General features: G+C 40.5%; 2 protein-coding genes and 1 long non-coding RNA gene across 9 annotated transcripts in view; 2 read left to right on the forward strand and 1 right to left on the reverse strand.

Moving 5' to 3' along the window:
• Window positions 1-9: 9 nt before the first annotated feature.
• On the reverse strand, window positions 10-20348 carry LOC127231911 (uncharacterized). Its single transcript, XR_007835314.1, has 4 exons — window positions 20070-20348; window positions 4104-4208; window positions 3502-3845; window positions 10-120 (listed from the first exon to the last, which is right to left on the reverse strand). It is a non-coding gene; the product is annotated as an uncharacterized LOC127231911 (long non-coding RNA).
• Window positions 3722-14392, forward strand: Pclaf (PCNA clamp associated factor). Its single transcript, XM_051197796.1, has 4 exons — window positions 3722-3856; window positions 4116-4196; window positions 6123-6285; window positions 13918-14392. Exons 1-4 carry the CDS (start codon window positions 3811-3813, stop codon window positions 13961-13963), a joined length of 336 nt encoding a protein of 111 aa, XP_051053753.1. The 5' UTR covers window positions 3722-3810; the 3' UTR covers window positions 13964-14392.
• Window positions 20349-20579: 231 nt separating the features above from the next.
• Window positions 20580-21380, forward strand: part of Csnk1g1 (casein kinase 1 gamma 1) — a 127442-nt gene continuing 126641 nt past the window's right edge. For 3 of the 7 annotated variants that reach the window (XM_051197799.1, XM_051197802.1, XM_051197801.1), the window contains exon 1: window positions 20582-20794. The gene's annotated coding sequence lies outside the window, so the exon portion shown is untranslated. Of the gene's footprint in view, window positions 20795-21058; window positions 21179-21380 lie in introns of those variants that run through there. The other 4 variants (XM_051197800.1, XM_051197797.1, XM_051197803.1 and 1 more) reach the window with 4 other exon arrangements.

A 21380-nucleotide genomic window follows, 5' to 3' on the forward strand; every position in this document is an offset into this window, starting at 1 on the left:
TCCGGGTCTATATACACGTGTGTGGGGGCTCCGTGTTTGAGTAAATCTTCAACATAGAGGTCGAACTCCAGAAAGGACTTTGGCAATTGTGCAAAGACAATATGTGCATCTACAGAAGAGCTGTAGTAGGAATAAAAGAAAGGGGACAGCTTTTAAATTTCGTTTGGTTCCAGTGGTAGGACATTTAAAAACAGCTCTCTTCAGGAGGATAACAAACCCAAATCCTACTTGTGGTACGAAGTGAACTCAAAGCCAGTTTTTGTAACTTAGCGACGTCCAGTCTCAAAATAAAAAGGAGATAGGGTGGAGGGAGACTGGGCATAAAGCTCAGTGGTACCCTGTCTATTGAGCATGTAAAAATCTCAGGGTTCAATCCTTAGACAAACAAAGCAAAACAAAACTCCAGCCCGTGCAAGCTATTTGTAAGCACTGTAGTAGTTTTGGTTCTGATGATGGTCGTACTTAATTTTAGTGCCATCTGTAATTGACACTAGAATCACATTGCTATACCACAGGAAGTCTAACGACCATCTGCAAATCCAGTTCCAGTGACCTCTACATTCTGTTCTGGCCACCACAGACAACAGGCATGCATGCAGTGCACATACATACTTGCAGGCACTCACACACTCACACATACACTTTTCTTTTTTTTCCTTCAAGGCAGGGTTTCTCTGTATTGCTTTGGAACCTGTCCTGGAACTCTCTCTGTAAACCAAACTGGTCTCGAACTCACAGAGATCTGCCTGCCTCTGACTCCCAAGTGCTGGGATCAAAGGTGTGTGCCACCAATGCCGGGCTACACACATACACATTTTGAAAAAAACCACAAAGATAAATTACATTAACTGGGCATGGTGGCACATGCTTTTAACCCTAGCATTATAGGAGGCAAAGGTAGGTGAACCCTTGTGAGTTCAAGGCCAGCCTGGTCTATGTAGTAAGTTCCAGACCACCCAGGATTACTAATGAGAACTTGTCTTAAAAAGTTATAATATTGGGGCTGGAGAGATGGCTCAGTGATTAAGAACACTGGCTGCTCTTCCAGAGGTCCTGAGTTTATTTCCCAGAATCCATACAACTTTCTATGCCATAGAATCTATGGGATTCAATGTTCTCTTCTGGTCTGCAGGTGTACATGCAAACAAAACATCAATAAACATAAAATAAATAAATCAATCTTCAAAATTTATATTATCTTATTTTGTGTTTCTCCATGTGTACATATGTAGGTGGGCTACCGGAAATGCACAATGCACATGTGACAGTCAGGACAACTTGTGGAAGTGAGTTCTTTCCTTCTACAAAATGGGTCCTGAGCCTTTACCTTCTAAACCATTTTTTGTTTTCGTTTTCATTTTTGTTTTTTGAGACAGGGTTTTTCAGTATTGCTTTGGAACCTGTCCTGGAACCACTCTGTAGACCAGACTGGCCCCCAACTCACAGAGATCATCCTGCTTCTGTCTTCTGAGTGCTGGGATCAAAGGCATGTGCCACCAATGTCTGGCTTCTTCTAAACTATTTTGCTGGCCCACCAGCTTTTTTCAAAAAGGAAAATACAGTGTTCAGTAATGATGAGAATAAATTTTATCTTTTCATAAAAATTGGATGCATTCATTATTAATTCTAATGTATTCAAATAATCTATGCTTTTCTATATTTATTCATTCCCATAGCTTAGTAGCTTGGTACTTAACATATGCAAGGCCTTGAATCACATCTCCAACAGCAAGGTATAAATTTAGACAGAAATCCCTTTTATACACATTCCCAGCCCCCAAGTAGCCATTTTAATTAAACATTTGGTTAAGTATCATCCTTTTTTGTGTGTTTTTCTCTAACATACATACCTCATCAACCTCATTGGTGTTAAAAGACAAACACAGAGCAATCACAACTACAATAATATGTAGATTGTCCTTGAATGAAGGGGTATATTTGACATTTTCTCTTGCTATTTTCTTGAAGTGCAAGAGAAAACTCTCTCTCTCCTCTCTCTCTCCCTCCCTCCCCTCTCTCTCTCTCTCTCTCTCTCTCTCTCTCTCTCTCTCTGTCTCTCTCTCTCTCTAGGTCCCTTCTCTGCAGGACTCTGGAGACCTAAGTAGAAGGCCTTTAACTGAAAAGGAAACAATGCCTCATGAAAATTCACATTGAGGCTAAATGACAATAAAGGACTGCTTGTTGATTGGCTTGTTAATTTTTCTGATGGGAATTTGGTTGTAATCTAACACTCCAGAGTTAAGATAAACTAGTATTGCTAATATTATGTTAATTCAACGACTGCCTAAACCCTTTCATTATTTTCATTTTTAATTATTTATTTTTATTTCATGTGCATTAGCATTTTGCCTGCATGTATGTCTGTGTGAGGGTGTCAGATTCCCTAGAACTGGAGTTACAGACAGTTGTGAGCAGTCATGTGGGTGCTGGGAATTGAATCTGTGAACCTGGGGCCTCTGGAAGAGCAACCACTGCTCTTAACTGTTGAGCCATCTCTCATCTATTTTGGGGAGTCTTTCTTTGTTTTGTTCTTCCTCTCCTCTCCTTTTCTCTCCTCTTCTCCCCTCCCTCCCTCTCCTCTCCTCCTTTCCTTCTCCCCCTCCCCTCCTCATCTTTCCTCTCCTCCTCCCCTCCTTTTTCTCTCTTCTCTCCTCCTCCCCTCCTCCTTCCCTCTCCCTCTTCTCCTCTCCCCTCCCTTCTCCCCTTCTCTCCACTCTTCTCCCCTTCCCTTTCCCTTCTCCTTCCTTTTCTTGTCTTGTGGTCTAGCCCAGACTGACAAGGAACTCACTATCTGCCTGTTTCTGCCTCCTTAGGACTGAGACTACAAGGTGCACTGGTCCTGTCTTTGAAATCTTTAGGTTGTATAACACAATGAATTGTTGATTTGGGTAAGGTCCTGAGTAGGTTTTGTTGTTGTTCAAGCCTAATTCACTGAAGAGAAGTAGCTCTGTACTTATACTTTGAAGCTTGACTTTCAAACAAGCATTAATGGAAAGCATCCTGCAGCAAGCAAAAATAGTTTTGTTCCATGTGTGGCATTCAGGAAAAACATAAATTCTTAGAAATATTGTTATTTTTGAAGCATAGGGTCAGAAAAAAATTTATGATCTCTTTAATGTAGTGTTATTCTCATGTAGCCTTTTTACATTTGGTAAATGTGTAGCTCTGTGGCCATGTTTATTTACTTACTTTTATATATGTATGGGAAATTTGTCCAATTTTTTTAGTCTTACGTGATCTGAAACATTTTTTTTTAAAAAATGAAGTTGCATTTTCCTTTCTCCCATCTCAGAAAGTTATTATAAAACACCACAGAGTTCATTCTTAGGATATTAAACTTTAGCTCTGATTTGCATGGGAAAGTCCATTTAATTTTAATTTTCACTTTCAGGGTTTAATCACCATGGATTTAACTATGTGGTAACTTTTGAAGAAATATTGTAATTTCTATCTTTACTAGGTTTTTTATAAGCCGAACCACTTGGCTAGTTCACAGCCTACCTCAGTGCCCACACTTGGCACACCCCTGGAACATCCTGGCACCACCCACCAGGAGTGGGTACGAATCACGACCACTGGTGCTGATGGACTGGCCAGCAAAGCCTGGTCTCAAGGCTGTCATCCGCTGGACGCTGCCAATTGGTTCGGGGTGAAGGCGCGGAACCAATAAGAGCCACGATTCTCAAGAGCTTGGAGCGCGCGGGAAAGAAACCCATTTAAACTGTGGCGGGAACGTCATTTTCGGGTTTTTGTCCAGTTAAGACATCTGCAGCTGGGGAGTCGGTGCGAGTTGTCTCTTCCTGTGTGAACATGGTGCGGACCAAAGCAGACTACGTCCCGGGAGCCTACAGAAAAGGTGAAGGGATACAGCGCGGGGTCAGGGCCTCCCCAGGCAGCCTGTCCCTGGGGTGGAGACTACCCGTGGCTGACCTCATCGAGCCCAGCTAGGAAGCCGGCTCCAGGCTCTCATGTCGAGGAAGCTAAGGAGACCGGACAAGGTCGTTCTGCTGCTGTGCATCACCCTACTCTACACCAGTCTGGGACTGGTAGAGCAAGGCTCGGGGGTCGTAGCTCTCCAACCTCTTCTGAATGCCCCCCTTTACCTCTCTTTGCAGTGGTTGCTTCTCGAGCCCCCAGGAAGACGCTCGGCTCTTCCACCTTTGTCACAAATTCTTCATCGTGTTCCTCGAGAAAAGGTAGGAAGGGTCCTGGAAGCTTAGGAAGTAAAAGAAAACCCCTGAAAGGAGATCAGGCTTGGCATAGCAGTTCTCAACCGTGAGGCCCTGACCCACGGTGGATTTATTTAGTTTATTTTTATTTACATTTAGTTTCCTTCCTCTGGAATTTGTTTCTTTTGACATCCTCACTCCTAAACTTCTTCTCTGCCCTCTAAGGATGCCTTGGTCTTTCAGCAGGCTTGGTTTGGTGTACAAGGGTCATGGAAAACTCTGTTAATTTTTAAACCCATTTTTCTTTGTTGAATGGGGTTTTAAATTTTTTTCTTAATATTAAGTTACTATTTTCTTGGAGGCTACTTAAGCGCCTCCTCATTAGATTTAGAATGGTGGTTGACACTTCCACATTTTTGGTAGGTGTATGTAAGTGTGGGGTGTGTGTCTGTCTGCCTATCCACTGCATTTGAAATCTCTGGGCCTTGCCACTGAACTACATCTTCAGGACACTGTCCCAGTACAACTACCTTTCTGCCTTTGATTGTGTTTCTCTCTCCCTCCCCCTCTGCTCCCCCTTTCCTTCCTGCCCTTCCTACCTTTCTTCTCTCCCTCCCTTCTTCCCTCCCTCTTCCTCCTCCCAAAGTCTCGTGTAGCCCAGGCTGTCCTCAAAGTTTCTATATACAGAGAATAACTTTGAACTCCAGGTCCTTCAGCCCTCTTTCTGATCCTTCTGCCTCTACCTCCGCAGTGCTGGTATACATGTATGTGCCATGGATGCCTGGTTTATTTTGTGCTGGGGATCTAAGTCAGGGCTTTGTGCATGCTAAACAACTCTACTAATGGAGCCACATTCACAACCTGCTCTCCTTCTTCACTCTCTCTCCCTCCCGATTGCTAGGAGTCCAAGTGTATACTACCACACCTTGCTTTGTTTTTTTCTTTTTTCTTTTTTTTGTTTTTGTTTTTGTTTTTAGATGGGATCCACAGTATATTGCCCAGGCAGCCATTAAAGCCCTCCTGCATTTAGCCTTCTGAGTAGGTAGGATCACAGCACAGGAGTTAGCCACCATACCTGATAATTCATAGTTTTTGTGCCAACACCCCCAACCCATATCATTGTTTATTTGAGACAGTGCATTTGGCCAGATTGCTTTGATTCTCTTCTGCCTCAGTCTCTGTAATGCTAAGATTACAGGCATGTACTTACACCATACTCAGACCTCAATTTTACAGAATCTAAAAAGTTCATTAGAAAATAGTTACTATTTCCACTTTTTCAGATAATACAGTAATAAACAATTTTTTTGAGAGTAGATAAACGTATTCAGAATGTCTTATATTTTGTACAACTAGAGTAAATTCTATCAAGGCCAGCCTACTGCTGAATCACTAGAGCTAATTGAATAGGCCTTTAATATGTGTTTAACAGCCTGGAAAAGAAGTGCATGTCTAAGTGCTCTGGAGCCTGAGGCAGGACTATTGTATATTCAAAGCCAGCCTGGGCTATCAGGTGAGTACCAGGTGTGCCGGGAGTCCTAGCAATATGCCGTTTCACAAGAATAATCAACAAAACAAGAAGTGGCACATGCTTGTAGCCTTGGCATTTGAGAAGTAGAGGCAGAGGATCAGAAATTCAAGGCCAGCATCAGCTAAAGTGTGAATGTGAAGTCAGCTGGGTTATATAAAATACTGACTCACCCACCCCTCTCTGCCAATAAAATAAAAATGGTCATAGATTTGTAGTATTTTCATTCTAAAATATTTTTATACATATACTTATTGTCTGTGTTTGTGTATTTGTGTGTGTGTGTGTGCTCCTATATGCATGGATTTGCACACTATTACACACATGGAACTCAGGACAATTTGTGGAAATCAGTTCTCTGAAAGTCTGATATTAAAGAAAGGCAATTATATTTGTTTTTATTTAGTTCTGTTTCTATTTTATAGCTGAAAATAAGTATGCAGGAGGGAATCCAGTCTGTGTGCGCCCAACTCCAAAGTGGCAAAAAGGCATTGGAGAATTCTTCAGGCTGTCCCCTAAAGACTCTGAAAAAGAGAACCATGTTCCTGAAGAAGCGGGATGCAGTGGCTTAGGAACAGCAAAGAGAAAGTAAGTGTCTATGTCTGGGAGAAAATATCCCCCAGAATAAAAGACAAATGGGATAGGGAGTAATTTTAATGTTTCTCTTCAAGCTAAGAAAATGAAACTATACTTTTTAAAACAGTATTTATTATTTATTATGTGTACAGTGTTCTGCCTGCATGTTATACCTGCAGGCCAAAGAGGGCACCAGATCTCATTACAGATGGTTCTGAGCCACCATGTGGCTGCTGGAAATTGAACTCGGAACCTTTGGAAGAGCAGCCAGTGCTCTTAGCCACTAAGCCATCTCTCCAGTCTGAAAACTATGCTTTAACTTCTAATAATTTCTTATCACTCTAAAATTTCAAATCTTTCTCTCTCTTTTTTTTTTTCTTTTTCTTTTTTTTTTTTTTTTTTTTTTTTTGTTTTTGTTTTTGTTTCTGTTTTTTTGAGACAGGGTTTCTCTGTGGTTTTAGAGGCTGCCCTAGAACTAACTTTTGTAGACCAGGCTGGTCTCGAACTCACAGAGATCTGCTTGCCACTGCCTCCTGAGTGCTGGGATTAAAGTCGTGAGCCACCACTGCCTGGCTTAAATTTCAAATCTTTCAAAAATTAATTTTTAATTACTCTAAAGAGACTTGATTCCTATTCATTTATTATTTCTCTGATTTTTACAGTTTTGTTTTTGTTTTTTCTTTTTGTTTGTTTTTTGTTGTTGTTGTTGTTGTTGTTTGAGGCATGGTTTCTCTGTTTAATAGCCCTGGCTGTCCTGGAACTCATTCCAGGCTGGCCTTGAATTCACAGAGATCCACTTGTCTATACTTCCAAGGGCTGGGACTAAAAGTGTGGACCACCATCACCCAGCTTGTTTTGTTTTTTGAGACAGTCTCTGTATGCAGCTCAGGATACTTGCACTAAGGGCTGGGATGAGAGGCATGAGCTACCACACTATATAGTCTGCCTCCTTTCCTCTTTCCCTCTCTTCCCTCCTTTTGTTCAATTTTTTTCCAAAAACAAATTGCTATGTCAGTTCATCTAGTTTGAATTCCATTGATCGATCACCTTATGCCCCACCAGATTACTAGTTAAGAACTGAGGGTATGGCTCAGAGTAAGTCTCATACTCAGTGGGCATGCAGTGCTAGGTTTAGTCTCCAGTTCCAAAACAAGTAATAACACTGTGTCTTGAACTTTCATAAGAAATATATAATTAACAGAGAGAAAGTAAACAGAAATCAGTCTATAGAAACAATCAATAATAATGCCATATTTTATTATTTGTTTGTTTGAGATAGGGTCTCAATTATGAGGCTCTGGCTGTCTTAGAATTCACTATGTAGACTAGGCTGGCCTTGAACTCAATAGAGAGCCATCTGCCTTCTGAATGCTGGAATTAAAGGCACCACCATGCCAGCTTGTTTTTAAGATTAATGAAATATGAATGCTAATGATGAATGTTGAGCTAAAGCATGTACTGCTCCTGCAAAGGATTCAGGTTTGGTTCCCAGTACGTACATGGCAGCTCACAACTGTATGTAACCCCAGTTCCATGGATTCTGATGCCTCTTCTGACCTACTTAGGTCCCTGCAGCATGTGATGTACATACATACAGCTGGGCACAAACACACATGTACCCATAAAATAAATGTATCTAAAGATAATTTTTTTTAAAAAAGTGCAATCTGCTTTGTAAAACATACACACACTATAACAAGTCCAGCAATTATTTATCTGGGTAAAAACTTGTCTTATATTATATACTATCAACTTCTAATAATCAACATCTATCACTTAGTAAGAATCACAAAAAATCCAGGCATGATGGCCCATGCTTTGAATCTCAGTACTCAAGAGGCCAAGGCAGGTGGATCTTTGTGAGTTCCAAGGCAGCCTAGTCTACACAGTGAGTTCCAGGACTACACAAAGAAATCCTCCTTGTCTTGGGGGGAAAAAAAAAAACAAAAAAGAAAAGGGCTGAGACAGAACTTGGTGGAAAAAACTTAGCATGTTTGAGGCATTAGCTTCATTACTCTGAACCTAAGGGGGAAAAAAGGAAAAGGAACAAAGGAATTTAGAAAAAAAGTATTTGAGGGCTGGAGAGATGGCTCAGAGGTTAAGAGAACTGACTGCTCTTCCAGAAGTCCTGAGTTCAATTCCCCACACCCACATGGCTCACAGCCATCTATAAGGAGATCTGGTGTCCTCTTCCAGCCTGCAAGCATGCATGCAGACAGAACACTGTATACGTAGTAAATAAATTAAGAAAAAAAAAAAAGAAGAAAAAGTATTTGAATTCTTATAGGTTTATAAGTATTGAAACCAAGGCACACACCATGGAGGGTATGTGGAAGTCAGAGGACAACTTTCAGAAGTCAGTTCTGTTTCTACCTCTACATGGGTTTCAGGGATCGAACTCAGGTGTCCAGATTCAAATGACATGCAAGCACTTTTACCAGCTGAGCCATTTCACTGCCCCCTGATTTTTTGAGAAAGGGTCTCACTCTGTAGACCAGGCTGGGAGTGGAACTCACAGAGATCCAATTGCCTCTGTCTCCTGAGTGCTGGGATTAAAGTTGCATACAACCACTTCTTGTCCACTATTCCTCTTTTAAATGTTTTAATTCTAAAAGATATTATTTGCAAGATTGAGGCCAGTCTGAACCACCTAATATCCTGTGGTTAAACAAACAAACAAAAAAACCCCAAAAAAAAAAAAAAAAAAAAAAACCAGCTGGAAAGATGGCTCAGCCATTAAAGGCTAGGCTCACAACCAAAAGAAAAACAAAGAAAGGACTTGCATGTAGAGAGGGTGTGGCACCATGACACTGTCATTGTGATGTCTTCATGACCTGGTTTATAATCCCCACACCAGCCAAAAGCCTAGAGAACTTCCAGCTCAACAAGCAGCAAGCCGGACACTCAGTACCCTGATGCTTGGGAGTGAGAGGATGTTGATCAGACTCTGTTTGGGGCTGTTGCTCCTTGTGGTCCTCCCCATGCAGGTTGAGTCATTTGTTCCTTTAACCAGCACAATGGGCCCTACCTACTATGGAACTGACGAACCTGATGAAACCACAGCATCCTCCAGTAGCTCCTTAAAAGCTATAACCAATCTCCTAGGGGTCTTGCTTGCCTTTCTGTGTCTTATCCGTTAAGAGCCTCAGACCAGATCACATTCTAAAATTGGACCAAGTGGCACCTGCAAATCCAGTGTTGCAAGGAAAACAAGTCTTCACATCTACTCATCTCACTGGTTTTAGTAACAGAAAATCTTGAGAGGCTCAAACTGGACTGCCTTGAAGATCATCTCAAGGGTTAATTAGATGGTGAATACTCCACATATGACAATAAAGAGAAAGACAATGCTGAACATGGATTAATGGTTTCATTAAATGTGGTTTATGGCTGGGTGGTGGTGCCATACGCCTTTAGTTCCAGCACTCAGGAGGCAGGAGGATCTCTGTGAGTTTGAGGCCAGCCTGACCTAAAAGTGAGTTCTAGAACAAGCCCCAAAACTACAGAGAAACTCTGCTTCCAAAAAAAAAAAAAGTTTATGAAAATAATTTCACTTTAATAGAAAGTGTGCAGTGTGGAATGGAGATTCAGTGTTCTTTATGGTTCACTAAATGTAAAGGCCTATAAAGTAATTAGGAAATATGAAAAGATCTCAGATTTTACTTTGGAAGGAAGTACAAGGTATTACTGTAAATTCTTTTCTTTGCTATTCTGTGTTAGAAAGTTGAACCCTGGGATTTATAAGTATTAGGCAAACTCTATCACTGTGCTATAGTCATTTAACTGTCTGTGCCTTCCTTTCTCTCTTTCTCTCTCTTGTTTTTTTTTAAGACGAGGTTTCTTTCTGTAGCTCTTCCTGACCTGCAACTTGCTCTGTAGACCAGGCTGTCCCGTAACTTAGAGATCCTTTTGTGTTTGCCTCCTGAGTGCTGGGATTAAAGGCCTGTGCCACAACTGCCCAGCTCAGACTAGCCTTGAACAAATATCAACCCTCGTACCTTCACCTCGTTGCCTCTCTGATTTGGGGATTGGAAGTGTGAGCCAACATACTTGGCTGCATTTAGCTTTTTAGCTTTTTGTATAGTAACACTGGGGCAATGATGGGTTTGAATCTATTTCCTAAGTCATCCCTCTCTACCTGGCAACCCAGACTTACTTTTTGTTCTCTGTCCTCCTGTTTTGGCCTCCATAATGATGAGGCTATAACTATGCTATGCACTAGGCCTGGAGATATACGTCAGTGACAGAAGGCTTATCAGTACAAGGCCCTGAGTTCAAGCACTTAACACTGCAAAAAGATAATGCATTTGATAGGCATTTTACACCATGCTCAACTAGTAACTTTTTAGAAGATTTATTTTTATTTATGCATATATGTATGTGTCTGTATGAGTATATGTATACCTCAAAAGTGCAGGTACTTATAAAGGTCAGAGGGCATGGATCCCCTGAAACTGGAGCTAAAGGTGGTTGTGAGCCACCTGATGTAGGTGCTGAGAACTGAACTGTGTCCTCTGTAAGGACAGTAAGTGCTCTTGGCTACTGAACCATCTCTAGCCCACAACTCATTCTTACATATATATACTTAAAAGGTACAGAGGTCAGTTTGGGTTACCTGAGACCCTGTTTCTAAATAAATGAAAACAAGACAAAAAAAAATGACTTTCCATTACATGGAGACAAATTATATATTTAGTATCATAAGTTAATTTAATCTGTAGTAAATTAGTAATAGGCAGACATGGTGACACATGCCTTAATTACAGAGGTTGAGACAGATCATGAGTTCAAAGCCATCCTAGAATATATAATGAGATATTCTAAAAAATACAAAACCAGGAATGGGAATATAGCTCCATTGTAAAGTACTTGTCTAGCATATGTCCTGGTTCAGTTCAGAACAACCAAACAAGAAAACTCAAAACAACAAAAACTAGATTCTAGAGGTTGACACTATTTTTAGGCCACTTTTGTAGATCTGCCATTGTTTAGGAAAATTGTGATTATTCCTTTATTAAAATAGTAAATGAATATATCAGAAGGAATAAGAACTTCTGAATTCAGTCATTTTTGCCCCAAAGCTGGGAAAGCTCCTATTGCATGTAGAACTATTTGCATAAATGTTTTTCCCTTCTTAGTCATTTTCTAAAAGTTATGTTTAGTGTGAAAGTATCTATATATACGTGTGTGTGCATGCACCATGCATGTTTATGCGAGCATGTGCAGTAGCACATGTATGGCAGCCAGTGGACATTCTGCAGGAGTTGATTTCCTTCTACCATTGAACTCAGGCAATCAGGCTTGGTGGCAAGCACCTTTACCTGCTGAGCCATCTTCTTGGCCTTCTCTTCTAGTCTTTGACTTCAAATTAGTCACAGTGGCTTTGTATTTTCTTTCATTTCTCTAAAATATATATATTTTTTTAGTTATACAGGCAGTGGGTTTTATTTATATTTTAAAACTTACTAAGCCAGGTGGTGGTGGTACACATCTTTAATTCCAGCACTAAGGAGGCAGAAACAGGCAGATTTCTGTGAGTTTGAGGATCCAAGACATCCAGTGCTATACAACACAGTGAAACTCTGTCTCAAAAAAACCACCCTCCCCACTCAAAAAACTTTAGTGTGTGTGTGTGTGTGTGTGTGTGTGTGTGCACACGTGCGAGCGTGTGCGTGCACGCTTCTGCCACAGTGCATCTATGGAGGTCAGAGAACAATTTCTAGCAGTTGGTTCTTCTACTATTGTATCCAGAGATCAAATTTGGGTTGTGGCAAGTGCCTTTACCCACTGAGACATCCCAATGGCCCCATTTTCATCTTCACACTATTATACTTCAGTCTTATTTGTCTCCCTGTACTGACTTGCCCTTCTTGCACATCCCTTTCCTCTTCCTTGCTTCTGAATTTCATCACATATATCTGTTTTGTAAATGCAAGTATATATAAATTTAATCTAAATTCTGCATATGAAAGAAAACATTCAATATATGTCTGTCAAAGTCTTGGTTATTGAATGTAACATGATCTTTAGTTTAATCCATTTTCTTGGAAATGTTAATTTTTTAAAAGAGATTTTATTTAAAATAAAATTTAAATATTAAAAAATTTAAAAAAATGTACATGTGTGGGTGTGCCCACAGAGACTGGAATAGGGCTTTGGATACTTTGGAGCTGTAGTTACAGGTTGTTAAACTGTTCTTCTTGGTGCTGGATATGAATTGTCTTCTGCAAGAGCATTAAGCACTCCTAACACCAGAGCCATCTCTCTGGCCTATAAATGTCATTTCATTTTTTTATAGCTAAATAAAATTCCATTGTGTATATGCATCAAATTTTCTTTATGTATTCATCTGTTGATATGTATGCTAGTTCATATTTTTGCTGTTGTGATCAGTACAGCAAGCATCTGCTTAAATTGTGTGTGTGTGTGTGTCTGTGTGTGCACAAGTACAGATGTGAATATACATTTGTACATGTGGAGGCATAGGTTCACACTGAGTGTCTTCTTTTTTTTTTTTTTTTTTTTCTAGGACAGGGTTTCTAGGTAGTCCTGGCTGTACTGGAACTCACAACTCACTCTGTAGACTAGCCTAGCCTTGAACTCAGAGATCTGCCTGCCTCTGTCTCCCAGGTACTGGGATAAAAGGCATGTGCACCACCATGTGCATCAAGCCTGGCTTCAAATATCTTTTTAAAATCACTCTGTGCCTTATTTTTCTTTTCCTACTTTTTCTTTTTTCTTTTTTCTTTTCTTTTCTTTTCTTTTCTTTTTTTTTTTCTCCTTTTTTGAGACAAGGTTTCTCTGTGTAACTTTGGAGCCTGTCCTGGAACTTACTCTGTAGACTAGGCTGGCTTCAAACTCACAGAGATCCACCTGCCTCTGCCTCCCAAGTGCTGGGATTAAAATCATGTGCACCACCGCCTGGCTAGGATATTTCTATGTACCACAAGCTGTCCCAGAACTCACTATGCAATGCAAGCAGAACTTGGAATTTGCAGGAATCTTTGTGACTCAGCCTCCCAGTATGGGAGTTATACACTGAGATTTGCACTTTTATTATTTTTTTATTGCTTTGTAATATTTATTTCATTTTCATGTGTGTGGGTTTATGCAGTTGTGTGCAGGGTTACCTGTAAGGCCCAAAGAAGGTACTGAATCCCCTGAAGCTGGGAGTTCCAGGAAGGTGTAAGCTATCTGATGTATGTCCTATGAACTAAACTGTTGTTCTCTTCAAGAATGGATGAGTCATCTCTCCATTTTGTTTCTTGTTTTGTTGAGACACTGTCTTTCCACATAGTGGCTGATCTGCTATTTGGTATGCAGACCAGAGTAGCCCCAGGTGTAATTCTTCTGCCTCAGATTCTCTAGGTGCTGGGAGTTATTGGCATATACTACCTACCTGGCTGAGATGCTCCTTTTAAATAAAACGCACATGTCCTAAATGAAAAATGCAGATTTAATGAACAACAGAGAATAGTGTTAAAAAAAATTGTCGCACTAGTTCTTGGAATTTGTTTATACTTAATAATTATTGGAGTTTAATGTTCTTTCATTTCCAATTACTTGAGCAGACCTACTTTATTACTAATGTTCTGATTTTATAAACAGTTGATACTTGAGTGATTTAAGTTCTCTTCTTTACAGAGCATGTCCTTTGCAACCTGATCACACAGATGAAGAAAATGCATAGAACTTACTCATCTGAATAATGTCTTCAGTTTACTTAGGTATTCTGGGATGTAAATTTGGGTAGATGTGTTTGTTCAATTGACTTGTTGAATAGGCATTTAGTTAATGGAAGGCACTAAAATTTAGCCATTCAAAAGCAACTGGTTATAAAAGGGAGAAGTTTTATAATTTGTAAATTATAATTGCATACTTGAATTTATAATGTCATGATATGTTACAGCTTCTTTTACCTGTTAAGCTTCTTGCTAAAATCAACATTGCATGATGTTTGAATTACCAATCTACTGTCTTTGAGATTTGCCTAGATCTTTGTTTTAATATCATTTTATGGGAACTTGATTATTGAAATAGTATTATTGTTATGGTCTGTTTGCTTTTAAAAGTCCACTTAGTCTTTTTCACATTAAAAAATCTGTAATAATTAAATTTACTCTCTTGTCATTTTTCCAGATTGGGGGAGAACAAAGAAAAAATGTTGAAAAAGTTAGTTGTATATTTTTTTAAGAAAAGTTAGGTGGGTATGGTGGTACATACCTTCAATCCCAGTATTTGGGAGTCAGAGGTAGGCCATCTCTTTGTGTTGGAGGCTACCCTGGTCTACAGATGGAGTTCCAGGACAGCCAGAGCAGTTGTACAGAGAAACTCTGTCTCAAAAAAACAAAAACAAAAAACAAAAAAAAAAAAAAAAAGAAAAGAAAGAAAAGAAACTACAAATAGAATCAGGAATAGAGATTCCATAGATATATTGAAAGAATTTTCCTTGGTTATACATTTAGTTCAAGATCCATACGTTTTTCTCTCCTCCCCTAACACAGAGTCTCTCTGTGTAGTTCTGGCTTTCCTGGAACTCGCTTTGTAGACCAGGCTGGCCTCAAACTTAGAGATCTACTTGTCTCTGCCTCCTGAGTACTTTGATTAAAGGCTTGTGCCACCATGCCCAGTTTTTGTCTATATTTTTAAAGTTGGAAAAGATTTGAAAAATCATGCTATAAATCAAGTTTTATGTTTCAAGTCCTTAGAATTTTCCCTTCATTTCTCAAGATGGTTTGAGAACATTGATGAGATAGATATAGGAATAATTGTTTTGAGGCAGGATCTCATTATCTAGCCTCTAAGTAGCCTGAACTCAATTTGTAGAGCAAGCTAGACTTGAACTCACAGAGATCTGTCTGTCTCTATATTCCAACTGCTGGGAATAAAGGTCTGTGCCACTATGTTAACTGATATACTTGACTTGCTCATTGTGTTTTGTTTACTGACCACTATCAATTTTCAAAATTAACCATGTTTAAAATATTCAGTTTTACAATACCATATCCATTTGTGTTTCCTACCATGTATACTATTTTATCTCCAAATACAAATGTACTGGTTTCATTTTTTTAAAAATATATTTACATATTGTTTGAGGCCAGCTGATTAAAAATTTTTCTTTTACTTTAGACATTAAGCAGAACCTCTTTTAATCCCAAGTAACTTTGAATATAATGTTTCTTGTTTCTTCCTCTGTTTGTGGTTTTGGCTTTTTAAATAAAGATTGATTTTTATTTTGTGTGTATGAGTGTTTTGCCTGCATGTGTGTATACGGACCATGCATGTGTCTGGAGCCAGAAGAGAGCCTCAGTTCTCCTAGACCTGGAGTTTAGAGACAGTTGTTAAGTTGTTGAATGGGGGCTGGGAACTGAACCTGGGTCCTCTGCAAGAGCAGCAAGTACTCTTAACCACTGAATCCCTATCCCGTGTTTTACTTTCTTTAGAGGGTCTCACCAGAGCTCAGGTTGAACTGAAATTCTCTGTAGCACAGGCTGGTCTTGAGCTTGAGGCAGTCATCCTCAGTTTTACAAGTGCTGGGATTACAGGTATTTGCTGACTCAAGGGGTAAGTTTGTTTTTTGTTGTTGTTATTTGTTTGTTTTATTTTTATTTTTTGACACAGGGTTTCTCTGTGCAACCCTGGCTGTCCTGGAACTCATTTTGTAGATTAGGCTAGCCTCAAATTCCAAAGATTCACCCACCTCAGCCTCCTGAGGGCTGGCATTAAAGGTGTGCACCACAATGGCTGATTTAGGTTTGTTTTTAACTACATTAAACGAAGTCCTTTTTTTTTTTTTTCTTTTAAATTTACCTGTTTATATTTTATGTAAGAGTGCCCTGCATATATACCTGCATGCCAGAAGAGGGTATCAGATCCTATTATAGATGGCTGTGAGCCACCATGTGGTTGCTGGGAATTGAACTCAGGACCTCTGGAAGAGTAGCCAGTGCTATTAACTGCTGAGCTCTCTCTTCAGCCCCTAAACCAAGTCTTTTAAAGTCAGGTTTTAGTGGCTCTGACATCTGATTTGCTCTTTTTTCACTAGTAGAGCTACTTTATGTTGGTGAGCCTAATAAGTTCCAATTTTGATGTATATAATTACCAAAATGTAAAATGTATTGATTTATTTACTTCCAGTGTGTGTGTGTGTGTGTGTGTGTGTGTGTGTGTGTGTGTGTGTGTGTCTCAGAGGACAACTTGTGATTGTCAGTGCTTTCCACCAGGATCAAAAGTTCAGATCCTCAGGCTAGGCAGGAAGCATCTTTACTTATTGAGCCATCTTTCCAGCCCCTTTCTGCCTCTTCCCTGCCACCCCTTTTTGAGATAGGTCTCCCTATAAGCAGCTTATAAATTCTCCTATACTTAAGACTCTTCCAGATTGACTCTTTCTTAGAAAAACTTAAAGTTTAGGAGGGTCTTGTCCAACCAACAATGTCATAATTGGTTCTTTTGTTTGTTTTTAAATCTTTGAGAATAGTATACAGAAAAGGAACAGATTGTCATCAAATTTGGAAGATTGTTAGAAGCCATCTTGTTCAACCCAAGCCATCTTTGTGATTATTCAACAACTATAATTGTAAAAAACTGTTGAGTTTGAGTTGTTTTAACTCTCATATATTTTTTTTGGTCCATTCTTGAAAGAACATGCTATTCCACATGTCAACCTTCAGTTATTTAAAAATAATTGTTATATCTTTAGTCTTCTCTTCCTCAGGTTTAGATTTTATTGTTTGTCACATATCCTGAGTTTCTCTGATTCACTTGTGTATCTTTTAAATTGTTTATTGCTTAGACACAAAAATGGTTAATTTGGCTAAATTTCATCTTATAGGCTCTGTATATTCATCATAAGCTATTCATTTCTAGCTTGGTATTATTTTTAGTGGGTTATTTTTATTTTATGTACATTGGTGTTTTGCCTGCATATCTGCCTGTAAGGCTGTCAGACCTTCTGGAACTGGAAATACAGACAGTTGTGAGCTGCCTCGTGGATGCTGGGAATAGAAGCCGGGTCTTCTGGAAGAGCACCCAGTGCTCTTAACTACCAAACCATCTCTCTAGCCCTGAGTTTAGTAATTTTTTACATTTAGAGAAACCATATGAACTCTAGCAGTTTTACTGTTGTAACTCAGATTGGTCTTGAACTTGATTCCCTGATCTGTCTTTCTGAGACAGGTGTTTGCTGCCATATCTAGCACTCTAACACTAGCACTCTGGTTAACTAATAACTAGAGTACTGAGTTTCCCAAAAAAGCATCAAATTTGCTTTTTTAATTTTTTTATTTTTATTTTTTTAAAGATTTACTTATTTTATTTTATGTGTAGGAGTATTTTGCATGCCATGGATCCCCTAGAACTGGAGTTAGAAACAGTTGTGAGTTGCCATGGGAATTGCTGGGAATTGAACCCAGGTCCTCTAGAGGAGAATCATGTGCTCCTAACTGCTGAGCCATTTCTCCACTCCCCAAATTTGCTCTTTTTATTGTTTAGTCCAGGCTGGGTTACAATTCATGTCAATCCTTTTGACTGAATTCTGAAGTGCTAGAATTACAGGCACCATTATAAAGAAAATAAAATTAAAAGGTGAATTTAAAAGACACTATTAGGAGGCTGGAAGTTCCATAGTAATCATATACGATGAAGGTACTATCCTGGTTTATGAAGACAATTGAGATCTAGCATACATACATAGTACTGTTTTACAGTTCATATTAAGAATATATCTTGGGTTGGGTGGTGGTGGTGGCACACCTTTGATCACAGTATTGGGGAGTTCGAGACCAGCCTGGTCTATAAGAGCTAGTTCCAGGACAGGCTCCAAAGCTATACAGAGAAACCCATCTTGAAAAAACAAAAAAACAAAACAAAACCAAAAGAGTATATCTTGGGCCAGCTACATAAGGCGAAGGGAAGGGCAGTTGCTGCTAATGCCAAGCCTGGCAACTTGAGCTCAATCTCTGGGATGAATGTGGTTGAAGAAGAGAAGGGCTCCTTTGGTATATTCTCTGATTTACACATTCACAGTGGTATGCTGGCATCAACATACCTACACACAAATAAATATAATCAAAGAATGTGAATTCTTACAAAATTATAAAAGCATAGTTAAACTCACACATGTAGGTTAGGACTTTGCTACTCATCTTTCAAAGTCTCCAAGCAATGAGTATGTCAAAAATGAAAGAATTACAAGCTCATGTGATTATTTAGGACTCAATCCAGTTTTTCATACAATAGAAAAGTGAATTAAAAAGAAAAAAAAAACCCAAAGCTCTAAGAAAGGAGTTAAATGCTGCTTATAAACCTCTCCAGGCAGTATGTGCTTTTCCATATTAGCTTAAGCTCATGGTTGATTATAACTTAATTCTATTTAATGAAGAATTAATTTCTATAGGCCACATCTTTTTGTTTTAAACCACAGCCATGTTATAGGTCTTTAAATAAATCATAAGCTATTGCTCATTGTATTTATTTTAGAATTTATAGGTTTGTATTTAGACCTGTTGGCAGTTGAAATATTAAACTGTGGTAACGTATTTATCACTTATCACTTTGAGCCAGGTGTGTGTGTTTCCATATGAACACATGATGGCAGAGGTAGAAATATTTTAGACTTATTAAACATTCTACTACTGGTACATTGGTTTTGTGAAAGCTTTGCTGAACTGACTACCCAGGATGAATCAATTTAATGCCATTCCATAAATCCAGGAAATTAATAGAACTGATGTATCTTTTTAAGTTATCAAAACTAGTTTTTTGTCTTATCTGAGATGAACAATAGTCTACCAATAATTTTGTGATCAATAAAATTGGGGCCTGCAGCTGCAAATGTTTTCACTGGCACAGAGGAGAAAAATTCAGAAGCTAAAGTCAAGATAGGAAAGCCAGTCCATAATGGTGGTGCATGCTTTAAATCCCACCACTCAGGAGGCAGAGGCAAGTGGATCTCCAGTTCACGGCTAGCCTGATAGTTCAGGTCAGCCAGGTCTTCATAGTGAGGGTCTGACTCAAAAAATAAAGTTTCACTGGGCAGTGGTGGCACACACCTTTAGTCCCAGCATTTGGGAGGCAGAGGCAGGAGGATTTCTATGAGTTGGAGGCCAGCCTGTTCTACAAAGCTACACAGAGAAATCCTGTCTAAAAAAAAAGAAAAGGGAAAAAAAAATCGTATGATGATTCCCTCCCCAGGTTTCCCTTAATATGTAATGACTAATTATATGGGTAATTTTATAAAGACAGGATTATTTTGTTGACCTTTGCCTATTATTTACCATTTTTTTTTCAAATGTAAGATTGAACATAGTGTCTGAGGCACACTAGGTGAAATGGTTTAGAAGTGAAACTCACCATGTAGCCTAGGACTTCTATTCCCTCTGGAGTCTAAGCATTGTAGTCCTGCTTACTATGTCCAGTTTAAGTGAGGTTTTTGCGCCCCGCCCCCCTTCGTCATTGCCTGGGAATAGAACTAAGGACCTTGTGAGTGCCAGGCAAGTTCTGTACCACATATCTCCGTCCGCAGCAGCCTAAATGAAGTTTTTTTTTTTTTAATGAACTTTCTTGTTCACAGTATAGTATAATGGTTTATTCTGAAGGAAGGATTAGTTGTCTTCCTACTCAAGCTTGATTACCAGCGTTCTTTGGTCTTTCGTTTCTCTGGTCAATTTACATCCCTCCCCCCCCCTCCCCTCCCCACCCTGCTAGGTTATTTCCAGGTTACATATAAATACCCTAAATCCTTTATTTAAAAAAAAAAAAAAGAAGAAGACAAGCTAAGACAAAACTTTTCTTACCCTCTATTCGACTTCTGGGGCCGTTTCAGAACGAAAAGCATGCAAAAGCCTAGTTGAAACGTCAGGGAATCCACCAGAGGGAGATGCTTGCTAGACAACGAGAAAGAAACTCCCGCAAGAGACCGGAGACTGGAGCTTTGGGAGGAGCCGCCAGGCGCCGGGTTTGCCCTAGGGTTCGAGAAGGGATGAGGAGGTGTGTGTAGTTTGGCGCTGACGTTGGAGGATAGCCGAGGGAACCACGGGCCTACTACCTGCAGCAGCGAACCGTTTACCTGGCTTAACACTAAACGAAAGGTGTAAGGATATTTCCAAAGGAGAACACGAAGCTCCCAACCCACCTCCCAACAGTCCCAGAAGAAATGGGGGGTGGGTATCTTTAAAGGCACTTCCGCTTAGCAACCCCACGCTGTTGCTAAGGAGGGGCTGCAGCATGAACGACCCGGAAGTGGTGGTCTGAATTTCTCAGTGACTGCTAAGGGTTTGTCCTATCAGGAGAGCCAGGATGCTCGGCGGCTCCGGGAGGTGGGTGGGGCCAGCATTAGTACTTCCGGTTTGGCTTCGGCCGCCCCTCAACTCCTCTCCTTCCCCCCCCTCCGCCTCCTCGTCTCCCTCCCGCTCCTGGGAAAGCGAAGCCGTCGCTTTAAGGGTGGCTGAGAGAAGCACTCGGCGTCTCGGGGAGGGGACCGCGCCCGCCCCCTTGGAACCACGGAGCGTGGCCGATACAGGTAAGTACTCTGGCTTCGACTGGGTCTGGGAGACCAATCTGAGGTGTGTGTGTGTGTGTGTGTGTGTGTGTGCGCGCGCGCGCGTGTGTGCGTGTGTGTGTGTGAGAAAGAGAGGGGGGCTTTGGGGGCCCTTCGCCGGGGCGGGGCGGTGGACGCCGGGATCCCGGGTGGGGCACGGGCTTGTCTGTGGAGGGTTGCGGGGGCGGGACGAAGGGATGAGGGTCTCTGCGAGCGAAGAGTTGAGGGTGGCGGGTTAGACCCAGTCGCAGGAGGCTCCCTTTCTGAGGCAGAGACTTCGGCCAATGCAAACAGGGAGTTTCCCACCTGGAGTGCCCGCTCTGAAAGGGAAAGGAGGGGGGAGCATCATTCAAGGCCGAAATCAGGGTACAGACTTTGCTGGGTGTCTGTGGTTATCCCATACTTTACACTGTCTGTGTCCCGGACCCTTTCTGCTGGGACAGAGCCGGGCTTCGAGGGCTTGTGGGGGTTTCGTGTCTGCTGGGCATCGCGGAGCCGCCCTTGGCAGAGCTAGGGCAGAAGAGTGGGTAATGAGACCTCCCTCCACCCAACTTCCGTGCGCTTCCCC

Source organism: Phodopus roborovskii, unplaced genomic scaffold (genome assembly GCF_943737965.1).
Source record: "Phodopus roborovskii unplaced genomic scaffold, PHOROB, whole genome shotgun sequence".
Classification (NCBI taxonomy): domain Eukaryota; kingdom Metazoa; phylum Chordata; class Mammalia; order Rodentia; family Cricetidae; genus Phodopus; species Phodopus roborovskii.